This window comes from Pistacia vera, unplaced genomic scaffold, assembly GCF_008641045.1.
Source record: "Pistacia vera cultivar Batoury unplaced genomic scaffold, PisVer_v2 Contig51, whole genome shotgun sequence".
NCBI lineage: Eukaryota > Viridiplantae > Streptophyta > Magnoliopsida > Sapindales > Anacardiaceae > Pistacia > Pistacia vera.
Genome location: NW_022196346.1, coordinates 99,646 through 113,969, shown reverse-complemented (window position 1 = coordinate 113,969; position 14,324 = coordinate 99,646). Strand labels below are relative to the sequence as shown.

General features: G+C 42.2%; 1 protein-coding gene across 1 annotated transcript; it reads left to right on the top strand.

Moving 5' to 3' along the window:
* Positions 1-284: 284 nt before the first annotated feature.
* LOC116106238 (E3 ubiquitin-protein ligase PUB24-like) lies at positions 285-1,615 on the top strand. The gene has a single exon (XM_031392584.1). It carries the CDS (start codon positions 361-363, stop codon positions 1,576-1,578), a length of 1,218 nt encoding a protein of 405 aa, XP_031248444.1. The 5' UTR covers positions 285-360; the 3' UTR covers positions 1,579-1,615.
* The last annotated feature ends 12,709 nt before the right edge of the window (positions 1,616-14,324 follow it).

The following is a 14,324-nucleotide window of genomic DNA, read 5'->3' as shown; positions in this document are numbered from 1 at the left end:
CGATCTTTGTAGTGGGGCCAACATAGATTGACCACTTAACTCGTGACAAATGGCAGTCAACGGTAATCAAGAAGAAAATCAAATAATATAAATGTGATTACATTGTTCTTTGTTGACCCCCAGAAGGCCAGAAGAGAAACTTTGACTGGTAAAAAGTAGAACACCACCAAAACAGAATGAGAAACAAATTGAATTCATGCGGAATTTTCCTCCCATTCTAGATGTCTATATTTTATCACCTTCAAACCTTGTCATAAATAAGCCACTTTCTCTTAGAACAACAACTCAGAAAAAACAATAATATAAATTTATCTTCTTCCTCTGCAGCTCTTCACCAATTCTGAATATTCATCCATAAAAATGGATCAAATTGAAGTACCTCAATTTTTCATCTGTCCCATATCTCTGCAAATTATGAAAGATCCTGTAACAACTATAACAGGAATTTCATATGATCGTGAAAGCATTGAGCAATGGTTGAAGACAGGCAAGGAAACAACATGCCCTGTAACGAAGCAGCCTTTGCTAGGAGACTCTGGATTGACTTCAAATCACACCTTACGCCGCCTGATCCAAGCATGGTGCACACAAAATGCAGCAAACGGTGTTGAAAGAATTACTACGCCAAAATCTCCTCCAAGCAAGGGTTATCTTCTTCAACTTGTTCGTGATCTTCAAGTTGTTCATTTGTGTTTAAGTACTTTGAAGAAAATGGAAGCCTTAGCAACAGAGAGTGAAAGGAACCGGAAAAGCATGGAAATTCCAGCTGTGGTTAAAGGTTTGGTTTGTTTGATTTTAAGATGTTACAATGATCGGAAAACAGCTGGTCTTGAAGAAGCTTTGAAGATTCTTTGTCTTGTTTGGATTCCATCAAATGAAAACAGGGTTATTGTGAGTAAAAACAACGAATTCATCGACTCGTTAACATGGGTCTTGCAATTGGAGAGTGATAATCATGCTGCTTTGAAGACAAATGCAATGTTAGTCTTGAAAATAGTTTTAGAAGTTGCAACTACAACCCTCTCGGAGAATTTAAACCTTGAGTTCTTTCAGAAAATGGTGAGTTTATTGCGAGAGAATATGTTCCAACATGCTGCCAAATCAGCCTTGAATATTTTGATAGAAGTATGTCCACGGGGGAGAAACAGAATGAAAATTATTGAAGCAAACGCAGTTTTCGAACTCATTGAACTTGAACTAGGAAAGCCTGAAAAGAACATAACGGAGCTCATCTTTAATCTTTTGGCACAACTATGTTCATGTGTTGATGGGAGATTTCAGTTTCTAAGGCATGCGGGAGCCATAGCTATTGTGTCTAAAAGAATCCTTAGAGTTTCTCCAGCTACGGATGATCGAGGGGTCCATATACTGACCTCTATTTGTAAATTTTCTGCAAGAAAAGAAGTTCTTTTAGAGATGTTGAAGGTTGGGGCTGTGACAAAACTTTGCATGGTGACTCAAGCAGATTGTGGAAAATATTTGAAAGAGAAAGCAACAGAGATCCTTAGGTTACATTGTAATATATGGAACAAGTCTCCTTGCATACAAGTGTATCTGTTAACCAGATATCAGAGGTGATATAGTTCACCTTCAATGAAATTTTTTTCTTGACTTATTTAACTTCGTTTTCAATACTAATGCAAGCGTAATTAATTTTTGTTGGAACAATGTAAAATTTTGACTTCATTCTTAAATAAAAATGGGAAATTCAGAACTCACAAAAAAAATTTGTGATGATTAATCATTTAAGCTTGATACTTGAGGGAAACTCTTAGAAAGAAATGTTTTGATTTCGGAAGTGTCAACGAACAGCAATTATTTAATTGTTAACTTTAATTGCAAAACAGGCTTTGTAAATATCAGTACATGTATATGCAACCCGTTCACTTTATGTACAAAATCAAGAAATTCACTTACCACCACCTCTGTTCGAAATTGTCACTCCGATGGGTATCTTTCCAATTTTAATCAAACTCTTTTCTCAATTTTAGAAAATTCATCACTTATCAGCCCTTGTACTGATTCCGTCAGGGTTATGTTAATTTAAAAGGGGAACATTATATTTTCTCATTGTAAATCATGCTTATATTAATAAAAATGTGTTTTTCTTTTATATTATATGTAATTCATAATTGTATGTCTTGATATATATCCTTAGGATGGTAGAACCATGATGAGGGTATCGAGTGTTTCAAATCTCGATAGTGAATACCTTATAATCACATATGGTGGTCATTCTAGAAACGTCCGTAGCCTTGGTATTATTCTGACTAACGACACATATAATACAGTGAGATTATCATAGTGTTGAACAACCCTATCGAAAGATAGTAACTGATCTCACTTGTCAAGGTTGTTTGGTAGCAACCTAGTGCAACACATGAGTGTTTGTTGTATGCAAGTTCATTGAATTAACCCACCAGAGGATTTTATATAGCTCGAATTATGTACTGTAGTGAATTCTACAATTGATGCTAAGTGTATCGCATTTTTAATGCTGCCGTGTAGGCAGTTTGGATCAAGAAGTTCATTATTGAACTTGACGTGATTGCAAGCATTGCTAATCCAGTATAGTTGTACTACGATAACAATGGAGCCATTGTTGTGGCTGAGGAATCACAGTCTCACCAGTAATCCAAACACTTACTCAGTTGATTCAATCTGATCTGAAGGATCGATAAGAAAGGGAACGTGCAGATTTGTAGAATACCTACTAACCCACTATTAAAGTTTATGTTGTAGCAGAAGTATGATGGGCACTTGGATCATTCAATGTTGAGTGCATAAATGACTGACTATAGTGAAGGCACTTGGGTCATTCAATGTTGAGCGCATGAATGATTGGCTATAGTGGAAGTGGGAGATTGTTAGAGTAGGTGCCCTAGAGCCAATCAATTATTGTGGAATTGACTCTTTGTAATAATGTTCATTAATCAATAAAAGACATTTTATACTATATCGCGTAAATCATTATTATTGCAATATGTATTGATATATGTCCTTAAAATGGTAGAACCGTGACGAGGGTATCAAGTGTTTCAAATCTTGATAGTGAGAACCCTATGAGCACATATGGTGGCCATTCTAGAAACATCCATAGCCCCATTATTATTCTGAAGTAAGGGCGCAGATAATACGGTAAGGCTATCGTAGTGTTGAACAACCCTGTCGAAAGGCAATGACTGATCTCACTTGTCAAGGTTGTTTGGTGACAACCTGGTGCAACACATGGGTACTTATTATAGGCGGATACATCGCAGCAAGTTCACTGGACTGACCCACCAGAGGATTCCATATGGATGGTAACCCCAGTGTCTATGGAACAAATCCTCTAACGAATGGTGGTACATGTGATCCTTAGACTTAAGATCACCGGAGCGCCTTGTGCACTGATTGGTGCAATGTGACACTAGCCTAACGCAGTTCTATTCAGAGCTGTCAATACAGTGGTGATTGACTGCATCAAGGAGTGTATCAAGACTATGATGAATTAATAGAGGATCCATCACTCCCGTGTACAGGAGAATTTATCTCACGGCGCAATTCAGTATATGACAATGACACTAAAACTATGGCCACGGTGGGATTGAGTGTTACTCTATCCAGTTTATAATACAGGTCATTGGTCCAGAAACTGAATACATAATATCGAGAGTAACCGAAAGTTGACACTATTTCCATGCATTCATCTCGTTGAGATAACGTATGATGAAAGGATCGAATTGTACGGTAATCATATCGTTGACAGGTAGCTACTTTGCTGAATTCGAATCTATCGGTGGCCATGATGCCTTGCTAGGGGCCAATCTTGGTTTCTGTATTAGTGAGACGATTAATTGGTCTTAATCGCGATAATATATACTGCCGGTATGATGAGGAACCTATGGGTCACACACATAGAAGATAATTTAAGACTTAGGAAGAAAGAAGGGCATTTTCGTCTTTTTAAGGCGAAAGGGTATTTTGGTAATTTTACAGTGTAATTAAATTTGCTGAGGTCGTAGCCTTTATTTAATTTATTAGAAAAATTAAATAAGTGAAATTACGTTTAAATATGTGCTCGCATATATTTAATTAAATCATCATTATTGTTGAATGTTAATATATAGATTAAATATATATTAATTGATGTTAATTGAAATAATGATGAAAAAAAACTAAAATATCTAATTGGGAGTGTTTGGTAACATGGGGTGTTTGGGTTGGAGCCCAAGCCTATTCCATATGGGAATAGGGCATTAAAATTACTATAAAAGAAAATTGTTATTTGTAAAATGGGAGTGATTTTTCATTAGTTGATTTTCTCTTTGAAAAGGAAAAACACAACAGCCCCAATTACTCTCCCACGGTAGAATTCATTTTGCCCAAAATCAATTCATTTGATTTTTTCTTCTTTGATCTTAAAGCTAAGGAGGATCTAGCAAATCCCTCCTTAGTTCTTTGTGATTGTCTTCGTGTGGACTTCATAAATTCGATCCTACAATTGGGTCGGTAGCAAAAGAAAAACGTTCATTGACAAATTTGGAGGAGCCTCCAAACGTGCGTATGTTTTTCTAAACTCATGATTAATTTCTACAGATTTCTATTTTAACATAAACTGTAAAATTGTACCTTTGATCTTGGCTCAATGGGAACGATCCTTGTTATTATGATTTTGTTTTTCTGCTGCGTATATGGACCGTTTCCTAACACTCAACGCAACGGGCTCTTCCGACCGTTCCTCAATACAATTGGCTCAATCCAAGCAGTCTCCAGTCCATAGGTTGCGAAGAAAACCATAGTCCTTGATTACCATCGGGGATCTGGAGCACATAAGAGCGGTCTATGCACTGTAACTTAATTTGATGGTTCCGGGGGATTCTTCTCGAAATAATCACCCACCTGGGTGGGTGGCGATCTCTGAGACCATCCTGAGATGCGGGGTATCCATTCCTCCTCATTGTTTTATTGACAGCATACTGAGGCGGTTCGACATCGTTCCTCTCCAACTGTCCGCAAATTCGTATGTAATTATCATTGCTTTGTACATAGCGTATATGATCGCTGAATTGGGCGAGCCATCCATCGAGGAGCTCGTCCATCTATATAGGCTCAAGAAAGGTCAAGACCAGATGTACTACCTTTCCAAGGCGAGGAAGATACATTTTAACGGGCTAGTCGATGTCTCGAAGAAGGTCCCGCATTGGGACTCATAATTTTTCTTCTACGAAGCCTAAAAGATCGGGGCCTTCGCTTCGGAAGCCAGTAAGACTTGAAAGCATACGACTTCTGTTGGGATGATTCCAAGTTTCCTACCTTTTTCAAAAAAGGTTCTAGTTATTGTTTACTCACACTCTTTTTCCTGTGCGGATAGGTTGTTCACTGTTTGCTTCTTTTTTGCAAAAAATATGGGCCAAAAAACCAAAAGGCCTTAAGAAGAAGGCGGCAGCCTTGACGGCCGCTAAGAAGACATTGGTTGTTTTGGTGACAAAGCAGCACGCTGATGTTGCTAGCATGAAATACAGCGGGAGCAAGCTTGGGGAAGGCCCAAGCCCGAAGAATCCTATGAGTACCTCAAAAACAGTTGGCGGGAAGAGTGTCTCCAAGCCCCAAAAGGGGACGGCAAAGAAAATGCTCGAGTTAGCTGGTGGCTCAGGAAAACAGAACGGGCCCGAGTAGCACCATGGCTCAGGCAAGAAGAAATTGTCCGAGCCTCAAGCGGGTTAGGGAAAGCAGAAAGTGGTCGAGCAGCAAGTTGGCTCGGGCAAAGAGGTCGCCGCGCAAGCTAGTGGCCTTCAAAAAACAACAGGCAAGGATTTGGCCAAGAAGAAATTTGCTCCTATAGGTGAGGCTGGCGTTGTTGGGGGGAGTAAGTATAGCTCGTCCAAGCCCAAAAGCAAGAAGATGGATGTAGCAACCCAGGCTGCAATCGATGCCTTGATCGACCAACTCCACGACCATATTAGCGTCGAGGCCACAACGGCTAGAGATGGCATCACCTTACGAACATTTGCAACTATTAGAGATGTCACTCCTACCGATATCTTGGCCTTGGTGTGCAGTTATGCAGCAAAGGTAACGATAGTCTGCTTTCCTTTTTTATTTGCATGCTATCCTCGCTTCTTGCTGACTTTCCATCTTATCTTTTTTTTAGGCTGCCATGACGAGCAGATTTCTCAATGATGAGTGCTATGTCACCTTGGAAGGCACTCACAAAGGATGGCAACTGGCGAAGAAGGTGAAAGAGGACGCTTTAGCTAGGGCCGAGGTTGTAAAGAAAGAGAAGGAAGCCAAGCAAGCTGAGCTCGACCGACTTAATGGGGAAATGGCTACCTTTGGGGTCAAGGAATGGGAGTTCCTTGATAAGCTCAATGCGAGCGAGACTGCTTGAGCAAAGGCTGAAGCTAAGATAGTGGAGGTTGAGAAGAATTTGGCACAATAGCAAGGTGCCAATAACAAATTGAATTCTAAGCTTTCCTCGACTCAAATGGTTGCCTCGGATTGGGAGGCTAAGTTCAAACAACCCTCGCTTGACCTTGCCTAGGAGGTAGAAGGTCGACGGAAGGCCGAAGCTGAGGCCAAGCAACTTAGACTTCAAATTGCGGAGTTGAATGAGCCCATCACTACCTAGGCCTGGTAGACGTCAGTGTTCCTTGTACAGAAGCTATGGGAAGCCCATCCCTCAATCAACTTCTCTTTCCTTCCCCGAGCTTATCAAAAAGAAGTTGAGAGGATGAAGGTGGAAGCCTAGGGAATGGCCTACGTCTGCTCGGACGACTCTGAGGTTGATGGTGATGACCAGGAGGAGGTCGAGGAAGGTGAAGAAGAGACCGGGCTCAAGCAAGAAGTCGAGGATTCGACTCCCATATCTACACTTCCCCTGGGCAAGGCTCCCAGCCTTGAAGAAACCGCTGCCATTCCTTCCGTTGAGGAACCGTCCCTTCCTACCAGCGACGAGCTCCCTAGACCAATCGAGGATGATCTCCCTGCTCCCCCAACTACCTGAAACATCAGTCATTTTTTTTTTTTTTGTTTAGAATGTAATAGAATTCTATTATTGAAAAGAATTTTTTTTAGTATATCCTTGTCGAGCAAAGATTTTATGTTTCTGCAGCGTCATTTTTGTTATCCCAATCGGGCTTGTAATAGAAGATCCGAATTTGCTCCAAGTTATGCATAGCTCGCTTCTTGAGGAGCTTTTTTGGATGTGCGCAAGGAAATCTTTTGCAACAACCAACTTTAATTCCGAATCAATCATTCGTTTTGAATTTTGGTTGCTGGTTAAGGCCGATTTCCTTTCGATGTGTTTTTTCTTGAAAGAAAATTTCAAGTTTAACTTCGTCCGATTTGGGATATTTCACCCTTATAGAGTTGGATTGTGGCGTGGCTTATTGAGATAAGTTGCCTTTTCTTGGACTCTTTGACTCCCAGTTTTTTTTTTTTTTTTTTTTTTGGGATGCTATTGCATAGGTCGCGTCCTTTGAAGTGACAAATAAATGCTAAACAAATTAAACATTAATAATGAACAAAGAAGAATTATGAATAATATCTCTTTTATTGATAAAGCACTTTGACCGTGAATGGCCTTACATCGAATGATAAAAAGAAAGAAATAAGCGGAGCTTGAGCTGCTTATTGGTAATACCTTTGCAAATGCTCGACGTTCCAGGCTTGCATGATCGCTTTGCCGTTGAGGCATTCCAGGTGAAAAGATCCTGGTGTGAGCTTTTCGGAGATCCCGAAGGGACCTTCCTATTTGGGTACCCTAGACAACCTTTATGAGAACTAGGTCACCCACTTCAAAGTCTTTGTTTTTGACTTTGGTGTTGAAGTACCATTTGGCTTGCTACTGATATGAGGCAAGCCTTAATTGAGACTTGGCCCGGTGTTCCTCAATTAGATCCAGCCTCAGGCGGAGAATGTCTTCATTTACTTCCTCGTTGAAGACTTCCCTTCAGAAGGAACTGATTCCCACCTCAACCGGGGTCGTTGCTTCACACCCGTATGATAGAGAGAATGGGGTTTCACCTGTCGAACTCCTGGTTGTTGTCCTATAGAACCATAAGGGTTCGAGCAATTCTTAGACCCATCTTCCCTTGAGGGCATCGAGCTTCTTTTTAATAGTATGCTTGATGACCTTGTTCACAACCTCTACTTGACCGTTGGCTTGAGGCTGATAAACAACGGCAAAGCTTTTCTTGATGCTGAGTTGTTCACAGAAAGATCTGAAGCCTTCACTGTCAAACTGTTTGCCGTTGTCAGTTATTATAGTGTGGGGGATTCTAAACTGACAAATAATGTTTTTGTAGACAAAATCCTTCAGCTTGTTCGATGTGATGGTAGCCAAGGGTTCAGCCTCTGCCCACTTGGTAAAGCAATCAATGGCAACCACTGCAAACTTAACGCCCCTTTTTCCTTGAGGCAAGGGACTGATTAGGTCGATGGCCCAGATCACAAATGGCCAGGGGCTTGTCAGAGTAGTCAACTCTTGAGGTGGAGCTCGTAGAGTATCTACAAACCTCTGACACCTATCATATCTACGTACATAGTCCACTACACCGTAAAAATTTTTTAGCCAATAATACCCCTGGTGAAGCACTTTGTAGGCTAGAGATCTACCTCCAGCATGGTTTCCACAAATTCCCTCATGGATCTCCCTTAGAACATAATCCGTGTCCTCATGGTTGATACATCGGAGCAGCGGTACATTGAATCTGCGTTTGTACAATCTATAATTGATGAGGGTGTATCGAGTTGCCTTTGTGCGAAGTGTTCTAGCTTCAGTTCTCTCCTCTGGTAGTGTACCATCCCTTAGGTAGGCAGTGATTGCATCCATCCAACTATATCTTCGACTCGTTGCTAAAACGTGTTCTTGTGGAACGGAGATGCTTGGCCTTGGGAGGAACTTAATTGGGACATAATCAGCTTTTGCTTCGTTCATTGCAGAGGCTAAGTGGGCTAATGCATCCGCTTGTGAGTTCTTCTCCCTTGGGATCTGGAGAACTGTGAAGAATCTGAATCGCTTGAGCTCGGTTTCGACTAGCTGAACGTAAGACGTCATCCTATCTTCCTTCGCCTAGTACTCCTTGGTAATTTGATGGACTACAAGTTACGAATTACTGTAAATCTTAACAGACTCTGTCGACAATTCCTTAGTGAGGCGGATCCCTACGAGTAATGCCTCGTACTCAGTCTCATTATTGTTGGAGGCAGCGAACCCAAATCTTACTACGGGTGTAATTGAGTTTCTCTCTGGACTTTCGAGCAAGAGTCTCGCTCCTGTCCCCGTCTGCAAACAAAGTCCACTGCCATAGGTCATCAATCTTTGGTTTCTATTGCTCGACTCCCAAGGTATCTGCCCCTAGCGAGCCTGGTTTATCCTCTGGCTGATAAGAGAATTCTGATATAAAATCTTCCAAGGCTTGAACTTTGATTGTTGTTCTCGAAATATACTTGATATTATGCTAGCTCATTTCCATTGTCCATTGGATTAATCTACCCGATGTCTCGGGCTTTTGCATTATTTTCTTCAAGGTAAAGTTGGTCAGCATGTGAATGAAGTGTGCCTGGAAATAGGGCCGCAACTTCCTGGCCGAGATGACAAGGGCGAAGACGAGCTTTTCCATCTCAAGTTATCTTGTCTCCGCGTCAAGTAACCTCTTGCTCATATAATATACCGACCATTGCACTCCCCTCTCTTCGCGTACCAATGCTGCGCTGATAGTAGACTTTGATACTGATAAGTATAATAGCAATGACTCACCCTGGATGGGCTTTAACAATAAAGGAGGCTACCATAGATGTTTCTTCAGCTCCTGAAAGGCTCTTTCACACTCCTCTATCTACTTGAAACCTTTCTTCCCCTTCAAGGTCTCAAAGAATGGTAAGCATCTGTCTGTGGCTTGGAAAACAAACCTACTGAGTGCGGCCATACTTCCCATCAAACTATGTACCTACCTTATGCTAGTTAGGCTTTTCATATTGAACAGAGCCTGAATCTTCTCCAAGTTGGCTTCTACACCCCGTTGGTTTACGAGGAAGCCCAAAAATTTCCCCAAGCTCCTCCGAAAGCACATTTTAAAAGATTGAGCTTTATTCGGTATCTTCTTAGGATGTCAAACATCTCCCCCATATACTCAATGTGGCTTTCGGTGACTTTGACTTGACAAGCATATAGTCGATGTATACCTCCATGGTCTTGCCAATTTGATTGGCGAACATCTTGTTCACCAAGTGCTGGTAGGTCACCCCAGCATTCTTGAGGCCAAATGATACAGCCTTGTAACAATAAATCCCACGTTTAGTAATAAAAGAAGTATGTTCTTCATTGAGCTAGTACATCGGGATTTGGTTGTATCCCGACTACGCGTCCATGAAGTTGAGTAGTGTGTTTCCAGCTATCACATTTACTAGCTGGTCGATCCGTGGTAGCGAAAAGCTGTCTTTTGGACAGGCTTTATTCAGATATGTGAAGTCGACGTAAGTCCGCCACTTGCCATTTGACTTCTTGACGAGGACAGGGTTGGCAAGCCAATCCGAGTACTTCATTTCCCTGATGAAGTTGATGTTTAGGAGCTTGTCAACTTCATCCTTGAGTGCTCTGGAGTGCTTTATATCCATCAAACTTCTTTTTTGTCTTATTGGCCAAGCTTTCAGGTTGATGTTTAGCTTGTGACACATTACCTTGGGGCTGATCCCCACCATGCAAAAACCTCGCTAGATTGTCAGTCATGGCTTTGCTCAGGCTACTACCAACCTTTAGCATGCGAGTCAGATTTTCCTTGCTGACACATATCTCTCACAGCTTTTCCGTTAGCCCAACTACGGGCTCCTCTCTATGGATGCGTGGATCAATGGTATCCTCGAGAGGTCCAAGGTTTAGCTCAGATTCTGCAATAACCATTATTCTCGGAGCGACCATTTCTGTGCAGCATTTATAGCCTAGTTATAACATTCCCAAGAATTCTTTATGCAGCTTTTGATCGTTATGACTCCCCCAAGAGTCGGAAACCTCATTGCTTGGCAGCGCACTGATATGACTGCGCTCAAGTCATCTAAGATTGGCCTTTTGAGGATGACATTGTATGTGGTTAGGTAGTCTACCACTATAAATTCGGCCATCACCGTCTTGATCTTAGGTTTCGTCCCTAGATTCACGGAGAGGTCGATTGTCCCCTTAGGAACCAGGTTGTCCCTGGTAAATTCGTAGAGTGGTGAAGGGCACACCTTCAGGTCTCTCTCTGTGAACCTCATTCCTTAGAAAGCTCCTTAGAAAATGATGTTTCCTGTGCTCCCATTATCGACCATTACCCTCTGTATTAGGGCATTGCCGTTTCTAGCCATGATTAGGATCATGTCATGATTGTGGCGAGGGGATTCTTCACATTCCTCAATTATGAGCACTACTACCTCGCTCTCTTGTCTAGGCCACTTGGGTGGCTTCTGTTCACAACTCATTATCTAGGGCACCGAGTCTGTTCTTGCCTCCCGAGCATACTGCTCGTGAGCACGCCTTGAGCTCCCTACTATAACAGGCCCCCCGTAGATCATGCCCACCCAGACTTCATTGTTGGTGTTTAGCGGAGCTTGTCGGGCCTAGTTTTGGTCCTGGTTTCAGACCTGGTTAATTTTTTTGCTAGGATTTTCGTGAGTTGGTGTCGTCTTAATGAATTCCTTTAGGTGGCCCTTTCTTATCAGGTCTTCGATGGCATCCTTCAAGGCCTAACATTCATTGGTGTTGTGCCCAATGTCCCGGTGGTATCAATAATATTTTTGCTGATCTCTTCTGCTTAGAGCCCTCGTCATCCTTTCTGAGGCAGGCAATCTCTTTGCCTCACGGGAGACTTCATAGATGTGAGCTATATCTCGCATGAGAGAAGTATATTCTGCATATCACAGGAAGGGTTGCCTGTCCCTACGGTTATCTATTGTGATCCTTATCATTGCGGTCTTGACCCCCATGCTTGTCTGATGGGTGATCCTATCGCCTATCTAGGGCCTCTTGCGTTGAGCTTTTGGCCAACGCTACCAAAGAGCTGCCCACTCACTGGTGTTTTGCAGCCATTTGGTAAAACTTGGCCAGGCTCACGTGATCTTCACTCTGGAGCTCTTTCCATAGCTCTATGTTCGACCTAATACATGCAATCAACAAAGTTTGGATGGGCTCCTTGGTGCATCCGTAACCTTTGCTTGTTCATTCTGGAACCTCATTTAATACAAGGTTAGTGTTTCATCCCTCTCCTAGTGAATGTTGCTCAAGTAGTTGAGGTGCATTGCGAATTGTCTCCTTGCTTGAAATTGTTGTAGGTACAGCGAGGGGAATTGTTTCCAAGAACTGATGGAGTTTGCTTTAAGTCTCTTATACCACTTCTTGGCATCCCCTACTAATGTGATTGCAGAGCAACGACACTTTGCCAAGTCACAGACTTGGTGCAGCTCCATCAGGTCATTGAAATTGTCGAGGTGGTCTCTAGGGTCCCCTCTCCCGTCGAATTTACTCTCTGGCGCCTTGAATCCCTATGGAAGTGGGGACTGGAGAACCTCATTCGTCAAGGGGGAACTTACTATTTCTTCCATTACGCCGTTCTAGCGGGCCCTTAGATTATCGAGCATTTTTTGCATGCGATCTAAATCTTCATTATGGTTGCCTTGGTTGGCTCGATTTAGCCTTACTTTGAGCAAGTGAGTTCACAAGTTTGTGGCTTGCGAAGCCCCTCCATTGCGTGCGTTGATGTGCGAAGTTGAGTCATGATGGCTAGGCTGATAGGTGCTATCATTCTTGTCGGTGCGTTGCTCATGATGTCGGTTATAACCGAAAAATTGGTCATTGCCAGACTGGCGTACATGACACCTCTCACAAGCTTGCGAGGATTGAGCCTGTCTCGGGCATGGATTAAGATCGGCACGCTGACGCTAGGGATATCGCTGGGCATCTCAGGGGTGACCATTGCCTTCGTTCTCACCCAGTGGTTGCTTCTTTAGCCGCCTCTTGGGGTTAGTTTGCCTACGGGACTCACACTCATGAGTGGAGTGGAGTTTATGACAACGGGGGTATCAGTTGCCTCTCGGCGCTGATGAGTCAGACTGGCCACCTGCTGAATTCATGCCTGTTAGGGAGACATTGACGAAGCATGGCTAGTCAAGGTTCTGGGCAATTGGCTGTTGGTTTCTCAGGTCAACTACGTTTTGTTGCACTGCCTATGCAACCATTGTTTTGATCATCTCCATCAGCTGGCCGTTTTTGGGTTTTGACATCCATGCCCCCTGGTTATTTGTGACATGTAGAGTTGGCGGTACAGGTGGTCGACATCCAGTGGCGTCCTGTTTCATCTCTTGATGGGTGGTTTCCACATTTTCATGGTTTCCGGTGGTAGTCTTTAATCGGGTACGCACCATCGCAAGCCTGAATTGAGTAGGTTGCTGCAGCTATTCGTCGGAATTTCCAAGATGTTGGCGAGTGCCCTCCTTCTGGCACCAAAATGTTGATACGAAAATTTGCACCAACCAGAGAGATTTGATTGACCTTGGTGAAATCAGAACGGATGTGGGCGTGATTACGGATAATCAACGATGGGTGAATGATAAGTGCAATAAAGTAAAAGACAATAAATTTTTTAAAGTGGTTTGGTGAGGTAACCTCTTATGCCTATGTCCACTATTCTTATATTCGCTGTGAGAGCTTTTAATGAGAGTTCTATGGAAAATTTCTAACCCCCTTTTCATCATTTGACGGGGTTTATATACAAGGTTTCTGCAAAGGAAAGAGCGAAAATAAAGGGATTACAATTGATTTGAACTGCAATTCCAATATTTTCGCAATTGGGCGCTGTGATTGCGTAGAGATTGTTGTTAATCTGGTCATTCCCATAATATCTGGGATCTGAAATTATCTGAAATGATCATTTGGGTTGTTTGCAATTAGCTTGCGCTGGGTCAAGCTATATGTCGACGAGCTTATGTTGGATCGGACAACCAGTAGAGTCGGACAAATTCTGGGTCGATCTAATACATCGCAACTCACCGAGCTTGATGGAAAAATCTCACACAACATCAATCATCTTTTAATTTTAATTGGCTTCGTTCAATTTGTGCTTCCCATATATTTAATTTATTCAGTTTATTATTTAATCGATTGGTACTTGCCTGTATATTCACAATCTTACACCGCTAGCCATGATATTCTTTATGACGGGTAGGACAGTAGACGGGCATATCGTTCCACCTGCTAATAATTACATCGCTGCACAGTGATAAAGCAATAGTTTATATATGTTTAGTGTGACAAATAATCAATGACTATTTCTTAATTAAGATCTAACAAATGTTTACTAATTGATTGCTTATGT